The following is a 14,493-nucleotide window of genomic DNA, read 5'->3' on the forward strand; positions in this document are numbered from 1 at the left end:
TTTTTTTCTAAGCTCTCGAATCGAAGGGCATGTCCCTTTTCATTCGGTGGTAGACTCATGCTTTGCAAGGTGGTTTTGGGCATTCTATGGATCTACTATTTCTCGCTTTTCAAAGCCTCGATGAAAATTATAAAGACTCGAGAAAGTATCTGGATCAATCTAGAAATTGCAAAACCTTATCGAAAAATGGAAGCCCAAGACTTATTTTTCCTTGTTCTTGGGCCATGATGTATCCAAAAAAATGACAATTTCCCAAAACCAAAATAACCTACATATATATAACATTATAAATTAACATCCATTTGTATAGTTTTTTTTTCGCTTGAAATTTAGAAAATGAATTATTATCACTTGGAATACAAAGTCCATACTATCTATCTATCTAAACATTAAGCTTAAACTCTGTAAAAAAAATATTAAACTCCATAAAGCGGGAGTAAGTTGCGGACAAAAGCATACGCTAATGCACCCGTAAAAACGTAACTATCCACCCTGTCAAGTATTCCACCTGCACCAAATATCACAAGACTAAAATTACACATTTGGTCCCTGTCCTCTACTCAAAATCCCAAGTTTGGTCCGATTCTTTAAATCTTTCTGAAGTCGTCGGTCCTTAGGTTTTGTGGATTTAGTCACTTGTAAAATGACCTTTTTACCCCTGTGAAAGAAAAGAGAAATTACCATGGCCGGGAATGAGTGAGCCTGAATCTTTGACCCCAGCATCTCTCTTGATCATGGACTCAAGGAGGTCACCAAAGAGAGACCCAAAGAAGTTGAGGAAACCGAACCCGATTGCACTGAAAAAAAAATACATATTGAGAAAGTTTGAAGGACTGAATATGACAAGATTTAAAAGTAAAAGTGTACCCGAGTGTAGAAGTAGGCCAAGAAAGAATCTTTGATAACAACACACAGGTGGCTATGCAACCTGTTAAACCTGCAAGAGCTCCTTCCCATGTTTTCTTCGGACTGATACTTGTAAGTGGGGTCCGACCAAATGCCTAAAACGAAATTGAAACGATTTAGCATTTCTATTTCAAGTTTGTCATGTTTGGCGTATTATGTATTAATTAAATAAACTAGTTTTTAGTTTATTTTATCTTTGTCGTGTCGTGTATGTAGTTTTTTAATCCGTTCATTTTCGTGTTAGTTAAAAAAAAAAAATGACATCGTGTCGCGTCGTGTTCGTATTACATAAAATCTTGTCATGTCGCGTCAAACAAAAACACGAAACGATAGCATGATTTTCCACCCCTACTGAAACAATATATATTTATATTTAGAAATTACTTTTATTCATATAGTTTTCAATAATATTAATCTTTTTAAAAAATTTACAACTTCAAATATTTTTATTTTTATTTTTTCTTTATAATTATATTTCAAGATTTCATTGTATCTAGTTTTTAATTTTTAGATCATAAATAATTCTTTTTTAAACTACTTGTAAAACATATAAAATGTATTTTGAACAAAATAATATATATATATATATATATATATATATATATATATATATATATATATATATAAAATCAATTTTAACACTACTTAGGTTTATATTTACGGATAAAAAACATGTTTGAAATGACTCATTCCATTATGTTGAGCATTCCATTCCTTTGTAGCAAACAGACCTTGTATGTTTTGCTTAACATGATCATGGAATGTAAATATGTAACGATTTGTTCCATTTATGTAGAATCCCACTTTTTTGAATACCAACATAAACGCTAAAGTTCCATAATTCTCCCAAGACCTTCTTTTTACCTTTACTACTACTACCCATGGCAAGGTTTTATGGGGTTGCATATGTTTTTATAATAGAGAGAGGGTCAACCTAGGGCCTAGCAAGTCATGTTTTATGAACAATGATATCAATCAATTTAAAAGAGAAAAGTCGACAATTAATTTCAACAGTAAAAGTTAAATCAATAGAATGCTCAAATAACTTCTTTGCGTTTGGTTAACAATACATACTGGTATTGGAAATCTAGATGAGCCGACACTAAATCTTTCCAATAGTTTTTTGTAAAGTTTTATACAACTTAGCTGAATAAGTAATACATGCAATATTGTAAAATTTTACAAAACATTGTTGAAAAGATTTGAGTGTTGGCTTATCTAGATTTCTAAGTATTGTTAACCAAGCTTAAAGAAATTATTTGAGCATGCTAACTGATTTAACTTTTACTACTAGGATTAATTGTTGTCATGTTTTTTTCTTCTAAACTGATCGATATCGTTGTACATAAAGATGTCATCAAAAACTACATAAATATGAAGTTGGTTATAATGTAAGTTTTCAATCCATTCCATGAAAGAATGGAAACAAAAACACCCTTGGCTAAGGAATGAAGATTAAAAAAATGGAAGCTCAGGAAAGGTCCATTCCTTTGACAAAACAAACACTTTTTTTCTTCTCATTTCAACGGAATAAACTATTCCATTCCTTCCCTAATTCCATCATACCAAACACTATATAAACGATATCAAACAATATAATGATGTCAACTTAAATAAATCAAGAAAGTCAAAGTCAAGATAATATACCTTCCCACCAGCAAAAGCAAATGTATCTGCTGCAATTACACTGCTGATAGATATCAATGTGGCCACAAGACCAACAGTCCAATGAGCCTGACCACCTAAAAGTATAGGCCATGTAGCTCCCACTCCTCTTGAAGATACAACTCAAATTAGCAAACATCATAACCAAAATCACATTATAAAAAAAATAAGGAATTAAAAATAGTACCAGAATTTAAGGCAGGTGCAGTCAAACGACATCTAAGTTTGACCCAAAAAGACGGAAGATATCCACAATAAAACAACCCAAACATCGTACTGCTAAGTTGAGAAAAACGAGGATTTCCTCTTTGTAAGAGTAATGCCATAGCAACAATAAAGGCTGCTGATGTCACTGAAACATCAATTTGGCCCTTGTATCTGAAAATAAGAATATGTAATGATTATGGAGAGAAAATAAGGGAAAAATGGTGATGTTGTTATGTAAAATATGTGGTGGATTAATTTTACAGAGTGAATAAGGGAAGGAGACCACAGATGACTGAGCAAACTCGGGAGACATAACGAGGTGGAGGAGTCATTCCAGAAGCAATTCCATGGCTTCTGACAAGTTCAAAGTATTCTCTTGAACCAGCAAAAACAGCAGCAGCTAAGGCTACGGAGAATACCCATCCTCCTGCTAGTACGATTCCACCGGTGGAAACACCAATTCCGATTCCGAAGATGACTCGTTTTGCTAATTGACTTGATTTCTGTTGTTGGAGTAACTCCCGAACGTTTGTGTGGTCTTGATTAACCTACACATATTCGTTCTCAGTGTCTATAAAGTGACTGGATTTAGAATTTATCCAGATGAAGAAATTAAGAAAATATGGTAAATATGTTCGGTGCTTATTTCCTTCTATAGATTATTTACAGAGCTAGATGGTTTATGCAGCATCTTCAGAATAGTATGTGGGAACTCATTCTAAAGTCCCCCCATGTTCCAATCGGTTGCAAATGGATTCAGATTTAGTCTATAATCTGATGTAACTTATCCTGGATAAACTCAAATTAGTTGTAATACTAGGTGTATACTTTGTTTCCCCTAAAATTAGTTCTACAAACAATGCACATGAACACTAGCAATTAAAAGTAAAATTCAGCTTCTAGATAACAATTCGTGACACCAATTGTTTATGAAAATTCATACTCGTTAGACCTTACCTCAACGGGTTCCTCGTCTTCAGTCTGGTTGGCGTCGGCTCTGGCCACTAAAGTCTGAGTGAAAATCTTGGATGAGTTGTAATGAATTCCAAATCGACCATTTCGAATTTGCAAAAACCCTCTCCCTTTGGACGAATCAAAGAAGTTCAATTTAAGCTTCGCAGAAGGTCGGCATGAAATTAGGTTTTTAGAGAGACAGCGGCGAAAACGGGAAGCGCGAAAGGAAGACGCAACTGAAATTGGATTGAATTCGCTGCTGCTGCTACTGAGTAATGTATCGATTTTGACGCAATATGGAGAAGAAGACGCCATTAAAGATGGTGCCGCAGTCATCCGGAGGATAATCAATCCATATCTGAAGCGATTTTATCGAGAGGACGAAGGAATTGAAATTGGGATTGGGATTGGGGATGACGATAGCTGCGAGGAAACGATATGCAAGTGGCTGTGTGCATAGTATCCAGGTGGCCGTGTGTATAGTATCTTGCCTTTGAGCTATCTGTTAATTTACTCATTTATTACCATTTACCAGGATAAATTCATAAATTAGACTTTGTACCACACAATTTGTTTTTTGTTTTTGTTTTGATTTTTGTTTTTTTAATTCTAATCTATTCATAATTCTATTCAAATTTGAACTTTCTGTCTTTAATAAAAGAAGACAGTTAATATTGTGAGTCTAGAAGCCTTTTACAAATTTGGTCGTAGAAAATGACTCTTGAGGGTAATTAATTTTTACGTTTGTATTCATTTGGTCCTTTTCATTTTTTTTGTATTCAATATACCATCGAACTTGTTGTTTGTGTTCACCATAACCCTTTTGACCGGTTTTTGACCTGTGATAGCCGGTCAAAGGGTTACGATGAACACAAACAACAAGTTTGATGGTATATTGAGTACAAAAAAAAAAAAAGGAAAGGCACCAAATGAGAACAAATGCAACAGTTGGTTATCCTCCTGATTCATTTTCCATTTACTCATTTACAGCAAATCCCACGTCATCTTCTACTGATATTAATGACTTTGTGAGATTCATTCTTGCTTCTTTTCAAAACATAAACCAAGAAAGAACATCATTCATACATGTACAACTTTGTAATGCACTTGAATATTTATTAGGGGAATCTTGACTAAGCAGACGCATTTCATGACTACATTTACATTTCCAATCAAATGATTTATCGTATCATGGATTCTAGACAAGTCTACAAACGAGTGAAATCACAAGTGCTATGATTTTTTAGTTTACTTAGCTTTAAGATCGAACTCATGGGATAAGATACACATCAATATGTACAATATCATGTTGCTTTTGTAGACACGTCACCATAATATTGTACATATTGATGTTGTATCTTATCCCATGAGTTCGATCTTAAAGCTAAGTAAACTCAAAAATCACAACACTTGTGATTCCACTCGTTTGTAGACTTGTCTATAATCCACGATACGATAAATCATTTGATTGAAAATGTAAATGTAGTCATGAAATACTAGTCAAGATTCCCCTAATAAATATTCAAGTGCATTACAAAGTTGTACATGTATGAATAATGTCCTTTCGTAGGTTATGTTTTGAAGAGAAGTAAGAATGAATCTCATAATATCAGTAGGAGATGCCGTGGGATTTGTTGTAAATGAGTAAAGGGAAAATGAATCAGAAGGGTAACCAACTGTTGCATTTGCTCTCATTTGATCCCTTTCCTTTTTTTTGTACTCGATATACCATGGAACTTGTTGTTTGTGTTCACCATAACCCTTTGACCGGCTATCACAAGTCAAAAGCCGGTCAAAAGGGTTATGGTGAACACAAACAACAAGTTCGATGGTATATTGAATACAAAAAAAAAAATAGACCAAATGAGTACAAACGCAAAAGTTAATTACCCTCAAGAGTCATTTTCCTTAACTTTTTATTACAAATTTACCTTAACCGTGTTACAGATTTGCCACAACTTTTTTTTTTGCTTTTTTCTTTTAGGTCTATCCAAATAATCGATTGAACATAAGTTGCATAATCCCAAACTTGAACTAACAACCTTTGAATCATAAGATAGTTACGTTTTTAATCAAGTCATAAAGAGCTAAATACTTGACAAAGATGGATTAAATATTTTACAAGTGAAAACACAAGAGATAAAAGAGGAGCACACCAAATAATAAACATTTGTAAAAGTTATTACAACCCATATCATACTAAATAAAACCCATAACTCAAACACAATCAGCAGACACAATTAGAAAAAAAATAAAACATCTCCTTAAATTACCACAAATTAGGTTACCCATTTTTGAGCATATTTTTCTTTTTCTACTAACACCTATGGCAAAATTGACAAGAGAATTAGGCTTTTTTCTTTTTACTTGATCAAATATCCCACAATCAACCCAATCAAACCAATGATCACAACATATATCAAAGGGATACCACCAACATTGCTTTTCTTGCCTTCACGTCTCAACAATTCCTGCAAAAAAATATTTTTTTTTTATTTATTTCTTTACTAATTACAACTACAAGTATTAATAAAATAGGAAAAATAAATAAATAAAGATATGTACCAGTTCCTTGTGAAGCTTGTTAGTTTGTTGAATAGCAGAATTCTTCTCTTCAGTCAACTTAGATATAAGGGACTTAGCCTGAATTTAAAAATCAGATTGATATAAATAATAAAGTATAATATTCTAATAAGAAAAAAAATGGTACAATAATGTAATAATACACAATAAATGAAAGTTACTAACTAACCTCTGATGACTTTTCGTGAGATTCAGCAAATGATCTTGGAGCCTGAAAAAATTAAAATGCATACATTCACATGTCAATTCTCTAAAGTCTAAACTAATCTACATGGTAAAAAAGATTTATCATTTATCATATAGTAATTAAAAAAAAAAAAAAAGAATTTAAAACTTACAGAATTGGATTCTAAAGTATTATTTACTGTTCCATTATCAGAAATTGAACCCCTTGGAGAAGAACCCTCTTCAGATCCTTCTCTTACTGGAGAAGGTGGTTGTGGTGGAGCAACATAATTAACTTTTAACTTGCATTCCTCCACTTGATTTCCTGATTCTTTATTAAACTGTTAACATTCAAATGTGTAAGATTTTTTTAATGTAAAGATTTAATAGTTTAAAGATTGAACAATTAGCTTAATTAATTACCAGTTCTGGAGTGATATCTTTTGGTGCAGTTCCAGGACTTGCAACTGCACTTTGAAGCAAAAATTTATCCTTGCATTGCATGTCTGGAGGAGCCTCCTTTTGAGCTTGCATTGTAACTAAACAATAAAGACTTAAATCTTAATCTTAATAGCTTTATAATTAAGGTACTAAAGTATACTGTTTATTAGTATTATAGTAGAATGATAAGAAAAATGGGTAAAAGCTAGTATTTAAGATCATGATCATCTCTCCTATTTATTGCTTCCACTTTCATATCATTCACTTCAAGAGAGTACATCAATGATGTTGAACTTTGAATGCATAACATTAATGCATGAAAAAGCAAAGAACGCAAAATGGGACCCAAGATTTGGAAAGGTGTAAACACTTTATAAGTTCAATTCCCTTACTTTATACTCTTCTATCCAAAATAGACAATAAATTTTACTTGTACAAACATGTACATCTTGTGCTTTACAAACTTACAAATTGGTATGATATGAGATAGGGACCTCAAGAGGGAAGGTGTTGAGTGGGATCATATAAGAAGTTGATTTTGTAAATCTCAATGTGGGCATATAAAATTATGGCAATTGATTTCACAACATCAAGAGAAAGTGAAAGCAGATGAAAACTAATGTAGATAATCTCTGTGTAGTGAGTTGTAATTCTGGTTAGAGACAACAAACCCTTTTCTCAAGATCTAAGTATTTACCCTAATTCTGTAATGTTTTAGAACAGAGGATGCATGTTATAGTGATGATGATGATGATAGTATCAAGTAACAGCCATTAATAGACCAGGCAACAAACAAACGCAGTGGAAAAGGGAAAGGGAAAGGAGCGAACCTATGACATCGCAAGTAGAGTGAGGTAACACAATCCCAGTGTTAGGCCGGACACAGTACTTCTTCGGATTCGTCGTTTTCACCTGAAATTCAGCAAAACAGAAAAACGATACTTACATAATCAGTCTCGATCTTGTTCTAAATTTTCTTAAAGGCTAACGTCTGTAGTCAAGATTTAACATCAACAACTTCAGATGACTGTAATTAAACTGATAACTTCAGAAAGTTCCTTAACGAGTAAGCTTTACATTTCCAGTTCACGAAAGAGACAGAAAGAAGACTTTTGAGTTCAAAATCAAAAGAGAGTAATAATACCTTGAAAGCCACATAACTATCCGTTTTATTCCTTAGTTGCATGGAACATGTGATCTGCTTCTTCAATTCGACTATACAACAGACAAGCGAATTACAAATCATCAGAGGTTGATTGATTAGGGGAAAAGGATAACAGATCTGGAATGAAAAGGCGAACTGTGAAATAAACTAATTTAAGTAGTAGAAGTATCTAGGATTTTACAAGGAAATTGAAGCTCTTGAGGTTCGATGCTGAGAAGCTCTCCCGTACTCATCTCTGTTTGTTTTTTAAAACCAGATCGCTAGTGAATCGTCACCGGATACCTAAAGATAAGAAGTAATTTTACCCGGAGATTAGCCGGAGAAGGTATACTCTGTAACCGACGGCAGAAAATCTAGAGAGAGAGAGAGAGATCTTGTTTTTGAATCGAAGATGACGATGTTTCTTTTGTCATCTGATTATGATTAGGCAGCAGTTACTCTTATCCGGTTGATTTTTTACGGTTCAGACCGGTTCACAGCTATTTTTGGCTAAATTATGCATCCGATCTTTTGATCCACTAAAAAAAGTTGCGTGAAAATAATAGAAAACTATATATTTTTAGTTATTTTTGGAAAGGAGAGTAATATTGTAATTTAGATGAAATTAAAAATTCAAAAACTGAGATGTTAAAAGTTATTTAAATAAAAATGAGTTTGTGTTAGTAGTTTTCTAGTCTACTCATGATTAAATTGAAAAAGAAAAATGACTTACCAAGGTAATTAATTTTTCGGTAGGTTCACATATAGGTAACTATCTTTTTTTTGTATATATCTAGATAACAAACTTGTTGGAAGTGTTCACATATAACCATTATGACCTGCTATAGCAGGTTAAATCCTAGATGTAAACACTTTCAACAAGTTCGTTACCTAGATATGTAAAAATAAATAGTTACCCAAATATAAATAAAACGAAAAGTAAAAATAAATTACATGAATGGTCCCTGAGGTTTGGAGGAATTTGTGATTTTGGTCCATAACTTATTTTTTTAATTCGGCTGGTACTTACTGTTTATTTTTGTTGAGCGTTTGGTCTCTGCTTACCTAAAAAAACTATTTTGCCCTTATTAATTTATTTTTTAATTAATTTTTTTATTTATGTATTTAGTTTTTATATATTTAAAAAAATTAATAGACCCCACATATCTGTATCTTCTCACCATAAACCTCAAACCATTTTTGAGAAATTTAATTCAGATGATCCCTATTGTTTTTTTTGTTGCGCGTTTGGTCCCTATCTTACTTAAAAAGACCATTGTGCCCTTATTAATTTATTTTTTAATTAATTTTCTTATTTATGTATTTATTTTTGATTTATTTAAAAAAATTAACAGACTCCACATATCTGTATCTCCTCACTATAAACCTGAAACCACGTTTGAGAAATTTAATTTGGGACTTACCGGTCACCATCTCATCTCTCATCGTCCCCAACTTTTATTTCTTTTCCATCTTTAGTGACATCGACGTCTTCATCATCCTTCTTTTTTTTGGTACTTCAACTCTGGCGAACCAACGCCATAACCTACTGTTTCTTCATCTTTATTGGTTGTGGTGTTGAATCGATGGAGTTGAAGATCGAAAAAAAAAGGGATGGTGAATACGTTGATATCACTAAAGATGGAAAATAAATAGAAGTTGAGGATGATGAGAGATGAGATTGTATGGAGATACAGATATGCGAGGTCTATTAATTTTTTTTTAAATATATAAAGTATACACACATAATTAAAAAATAATAATAATAAAGGCACAATAGTCTTTTTAGGTAAGATAGGGACCAAACTCGTAACAAAATTAAACAGTAGGGATTCTCCGAGTTAAAAAATAAATTAATTAAAAAATAAACAGTAAAGATCATCCGAGGAGATACAAATATGTGGGGTCTATTAATTTTTTTAATATGTAAAAAATAAAAACATAAATAAGAAAATTAAATAAAAAATAAATTAATAAGGACACAATATTCTTTTTAGATAAAACAGGGACCAAACACGCAATAAAAATAAACACTAGGGGCCATCCAAGTTAAAAAAAAATAAATTAGAGACAAAAAACACAAATTCCCCCATACCACATGGACCATTCGTGTAATTTACTTTACTTTTCGTTTTATTCATATTTGGGTAATTATTTTTTTGCATACGTCTAGGTAACGAACTTGTTGAAAATGTTCACATCTAGGATTTAAACTGCTATAGCAGGTCATAATGGTTATATATGAACATTTCCAACAAGTTTGTTACCTAGATATATACAAAAAAAAAAAAAAAAAAAAGATAATTACCTATATGTGAACATACAAAAAAGTTAATTACCTTGGTAAGTCATTTTCTCAATTGAAAACTACTAGAAGTATGAGGTTAAATAATAAAATTTAAAAAAACAATATGAATAATAATAGTTGTTTAGCTTAACATTAATGAAGTAAATAATAGTTGTTTAGCTTAACATTAATGAAGTAAACTATATAAATCATTTATAAACTATAGAGTCATCTCTACAAAATTACTACACCTTAATTCCGTCAAAATGACAACTATGCCCTTGAAAATCATATAGAAAACTCTACCGTTGAAAAGTCAAAACATACAATACAATGAAGCCGTTGATTCCCAGCCATCTCTCCTCCCTCGTTTCCAAGATCCGACCCTCATTTTTACTCCAATTTCACACTTCCATACCCAAAAATCCTACACCCATCTCGTTCACCGATCATCAAACCTCAAGAAGATCAAACACAGATCAAAATCTTTCGGTACGAGAAGGACACATAGTCAACCGAACCACTATCCTCGAAACTCTAACATGTTACAGCAACGATTGGAAACGCGCTATGGAGTTCTTCAATTGGGTTGAATCGGAATACGGATTCAAACACACAACGGAAACGTATAATCACATGATTGATATATTGGGTAAGTTTTTCGAATATGATCTTGCATGGCAACTGATCGATAAAATGCCTGAGAGAGACCATACTACATTTCGTGTAATGTTTAAGCGTTATGTTTCCGCACACCTTGTTCAAGAAGCAATCAGTACATATGATAAATTAGGAGAATTTAATTTAAAAGATGAGACGTCGTTCTTGAATCTTATAGATGCATTGTGTGAGTATAAACATGTAATCGAAGCAGAAGAGTTATGTTTAGGTAAAGATAAGAACTTTAATAAAGAAAAGATTGCGTCTTTTGAGATGGGTACTAAAGTGTATAACATGATTCTTCGTGGGTGGTATAAAATGGGGTGGTGGTCTAAATGTAGAGAGTTTTGGGGACAGATGGATGAAGATGGAATTAGTAAAAATTTGTTTTCTTATTCAATTTACATGGACATTCAATGCAAGAGTGGGAAGCCATGGAAGGCTGTGAAGCTGTATAAAGAGATGAAGAAGAAAGGGATTAAATTGGATGTGGTGGCGTACAACACTGTTATCCGTGCAATCGGTGTTTCAGAGGGTGTTGATGTGGCTGTTCATCTTGGTCGTGAGATGCTGGAATTAGGCTGTGAACCAAATGTTGTAACTTACAATACAATCGTTAAACTTCTGTGTGAAAATGGGAGGGTTAAGGAGGCATATAAGGTGCTCGATAAAATGTCTAAGAGAGGATGTGCACCCAATGTGATCACTTATCATTGCATTTTCAGGTGTTTGGAGAAGCCGAATGAGATTCTTGCAATGCTTGATAGGATGATTGAGAGTGGTGTATGTCCGACAATGGACACATACGTATTGCTTATAAAGAAATTTGGGAGATGGGGTTTTCTGAGACCGGTTTTTATAGTTTGGGAGAAGATGGAAAATCATGGTTTGAGTCCAAATGAATTTGCTTATAATGCTTTGATTGATGCTTTGGTGGACAAAGGTATGATTGATATGGCAAGAAAGTATGATGAAGAGATGTTGGCAAAAGGACTCTCAGCTAAATTGAGACCCGAGTTAGTGAACGGAGAAAGTGAGAATGGATGATTGACATAAGGGGCCGTTTGTAACATATGATAGGAAACACAGATAAATTGTATTGTGTTTTCCATTGAAAGACTGTGACTGATGTCAGTGAGACAAAATAAGATTTAGTGTTTAAAGTTGGTCTCTGCGTAACTCAATATCTGGCTTTGTATGTATTATTATTTGATTTACAACTCAAAGCTTTCTTTTTTTGAGTTTTTCTCTGTTTTGAAGCGCCATATGTGTCTTCTAACTCGTTCTTTGAAGCTTAGGAATTCATAACCCTACAAAATAAATATTCTGTAAACATCTCAATATATTATTGCATTAAAATTACGGATGCTGCGTGATATCATCTTTGCTGCTTGATCATTTAAGGTTATAATATGCTTTAATTCGTTTAAGGGCTAAAATCATATAACATGACACCATCAAAATTTGAAAAGAAAAAAATTTTAATATTAGACAATAAACAATTATTAAACCTTATCCCAAAGCAACTGAATCTAAATCAACAAATTACACGTCAAAACTTTCGAGTTTCGGATAGTTCGGGTTTTGAAAAATAATAATAATAATAATAATAATAATAATAATAATAATAATAATAATAATCAATATTCGACTTATATTGCACTTCGGGTATTCGGGTTTGGGTGGATTGAGTTTTAATTCGGATCGGGTATATTCGGATAAACCTGGAAATTACTCAAAAGAAAAAACAATTAGACATTTGGGCCTCATAAAATTTTCTTCATTTACGTTTTTATCAAAACTCTCATTGCTATTATCAAATCTAACTTCCAAGTTTTCTTTTCAATGCCAACTGCTGAAATGTTATTATATTTTGTTTAAAATCAGATAAAGATTATTTTGACTACAGGTTTTGAAATCTAAACATTAGATAAATATCTATTTTAAGTCATGTGCACTATGTTTTCTTTCTGATCTTTCTGTTTTACAACCTTCTTTTCCTTTTGATTTTGATATTGAGTTTTGATATTATTTTTCTTAAAGTGAGTGTTTGATTGTCTTGAAATAGGAATATTGCAACCTGAATTACAGTGTTTCTTTTTTGGGAAAAAAAACAATTAAGATTAGAGATAGTTGCAAATACTTCAATTTACAATGTTACGTTTAGCACTATTTAATAAAACCGTTTTTAGGTCACGAGTAAGGTTGGAGGGAGTGGTGCCGCACTCCATCATGAAACCGCAATGACATATAGACGTCACCTCATCCGTTACCACAAAAGTGTGGTTTCATACCACACCCAAGGAGTGGTGCCACATTTCGGTATTTTTTTTAATAAATAAAAAAGACCAATTAGAGGGAGGCAAGATGGAAAATCATGCTTTGATTGATGCTTTGGTGGACAAGGGTATGATTGATATGGCTAGAAAGTATGATGAGGAGATATTGGCAAAAGGACTCTCAGCTAAATTGAGACCCGAGTTAGTGAACGGAGAAAGTGAGGATGGATGATTAACATAAGGGCCCGTTTGTAACACATGATAAGAAACACAGATAAATTGTACTGTGTTTTCCATTGAAAGACTGAGACTAATGTCAGTGAGACAAAATAAGATTTAGTGTTTAAAGTTGGTCTTTGCTTAACTCACCATCTGGCTTTCTATGTATTATTATTTGATTTACAACTCAAAGCTTTCTTTTTTTGAGTTTTTCTCTGTTTTGAAGCGCCATATGTGTATTCTAACTCGTTCTTTGAAGTTTAGGAATTCATAACCCTACAAAATAAATAAGGCTTTTGGACAAAGATTTATAACCTAAAGAAGTAGGGTTTGGGCTAAACCCATTAAGATGGATTATAAATGGGTAAAGTTGGAAACTTTACCCTTAATAAGGCATTTCTAGCACGTACAAGTGGTATGGTGAAACATCCCAAAAATACAGTCCAAAAATTTCATTTTTAATTCATTAATCAAACCATAATTATCAAGTCATTTCTTTCATCGTTATATCTAATCAGAGTATCATTTCAAAACATGCTTATTTTATTAGAGTAAAACATCTCAGGCTAAACTTCTCGGTGTGTGCGATGCAGTCATCCCGAGTTCTTCCCTCCGCTACCGGAAGTACCTGAAACCAAAACTGAAAACCATAAGCACGAAGCTTAGTGAGTTCCCCAATCTACCACATACCATACACATAATCACATACTCGGCTCCTCGCCCGCTGCATCGGAACTTTCCTGACATCGGACTCGCTTCGGCATCAGGCCCCGTCCGACATCAGGCCCCGGCAGACATTGAGCCTCGCTTGGTATACATATATGTTTCTCTTAGGCCCCGCCTATCTCTGGGCCTCACCCGCTATACATATAAAATCAAATAAGATGCTAGTACATAATTGAACTTACTCTAACTGTACTCCTGTTCTAAGTCCTTGCCTAACTTGGGCCTCGCCCTTGTCCTGCTATTGATGAGTCATGGAA

The 14,493-nt window shown here is 33.1% G+C and overlaps 3 protein-coding genes across 3 annotated transcripts; 1 reads left to right on the forward strand and 2 right to left on the reverse strand.

Moving 5' to 3' along the window:
• Positions 1 to 255: 255 nt before the first annotated feature.
• Positions 256 to 4,193, reverse strand: LOC145061922 (phosphatidate cytidylyltransferase 4, chloroplastic-like). Its single transcript, XM_079009514.1, has 7 exons — positions 3,736 to 4,193; positions 3,040 to 3,326; positions 2,759 to 2,949; positions 2,554 to 2,678; positions 868 to 1,001; positions 682 to 797; positions 256 to 508 (listed from the first exon to the last, which is right to left on the reverse strand). Exons 1-7 carry the CDS (start codon positions 4,066 to 4,068, stop codon positions 417 to 419), a joined length of 1,278 nt encoding a protein of 425 aa, XP_078865640.1. The 5' UTR covers positions 4,069 to 4,193; the 3' UTR covers positions 256 to 416.
• Positions 4,194 to 5,872: 1,679 nt separating this feature from the next.
• Positions 5,873 to 8,501, reverse strand: LOC145061936 (vesicle-associated protein 1-2-like). The gene is made up of 8 exons (XM_079009525.1): positions 8,268 to 8,501; positions 8,066 to 8,136; positions 7,752 to 7,833; positions 6,904 to 7,019; positions 6,654 to 6,821; positions 6,485 to 6,526; positions 6,298 to 6,375; positions 5,873 to 6,203 (listed from the first exon to the last, which is right to left on the reverse strand). Exons 1-8 carry the CDS (start codon positions 8,317 to 8,319, stop codon positions 6,096 to 6,098), a joined length of 717 nt encoding a protein of 238 aa, XP_078865651.1. The 5' UTR covers positions 8,320 to 8,501; the 3' UTR covers positions 5,873 to 6,095.
• A 2,165-nt stretch (positions 8,502 to 10,666) lies between these two features.
• LOC145063536 (pentatricopeptide repeat-containing protein At1g80550, mitochondrial-like) lies at positions 10,667 to 12,262 on the forward strand. The gene has a single exon (XM_079011134.1). The coding sequence runs from the start codon at positions 10,686 to 10,688 to the stop codon at positions 12,057 to 12,059; it is 1,374 nt and encodes a 457-aa protein (XP_078867260.1). The 5' UTR covers positions 10,667 to 10,685; the 3' UTR covers positions 12,060 to 12,262.
• Positions 12,263 to 14,493: the final 2,231 nt, after the last annotated feature.

This window comes from Lactuca serriola, chromosome 7 (genome assembly GCF_051521515.1).
Source record: "Lactuca serriola cultivar US96UC23 chromosome 7, Lser_US96UC23_V15, whole genome shotgun sequence".
Taxonomy (NCBI): domain Eukaryota; kingdom Viridiplantae; phylum Streptophyta; class Magnoliopsida; order Asterales; family Asteraceae; genus Lactuca; species Lactuca serriola.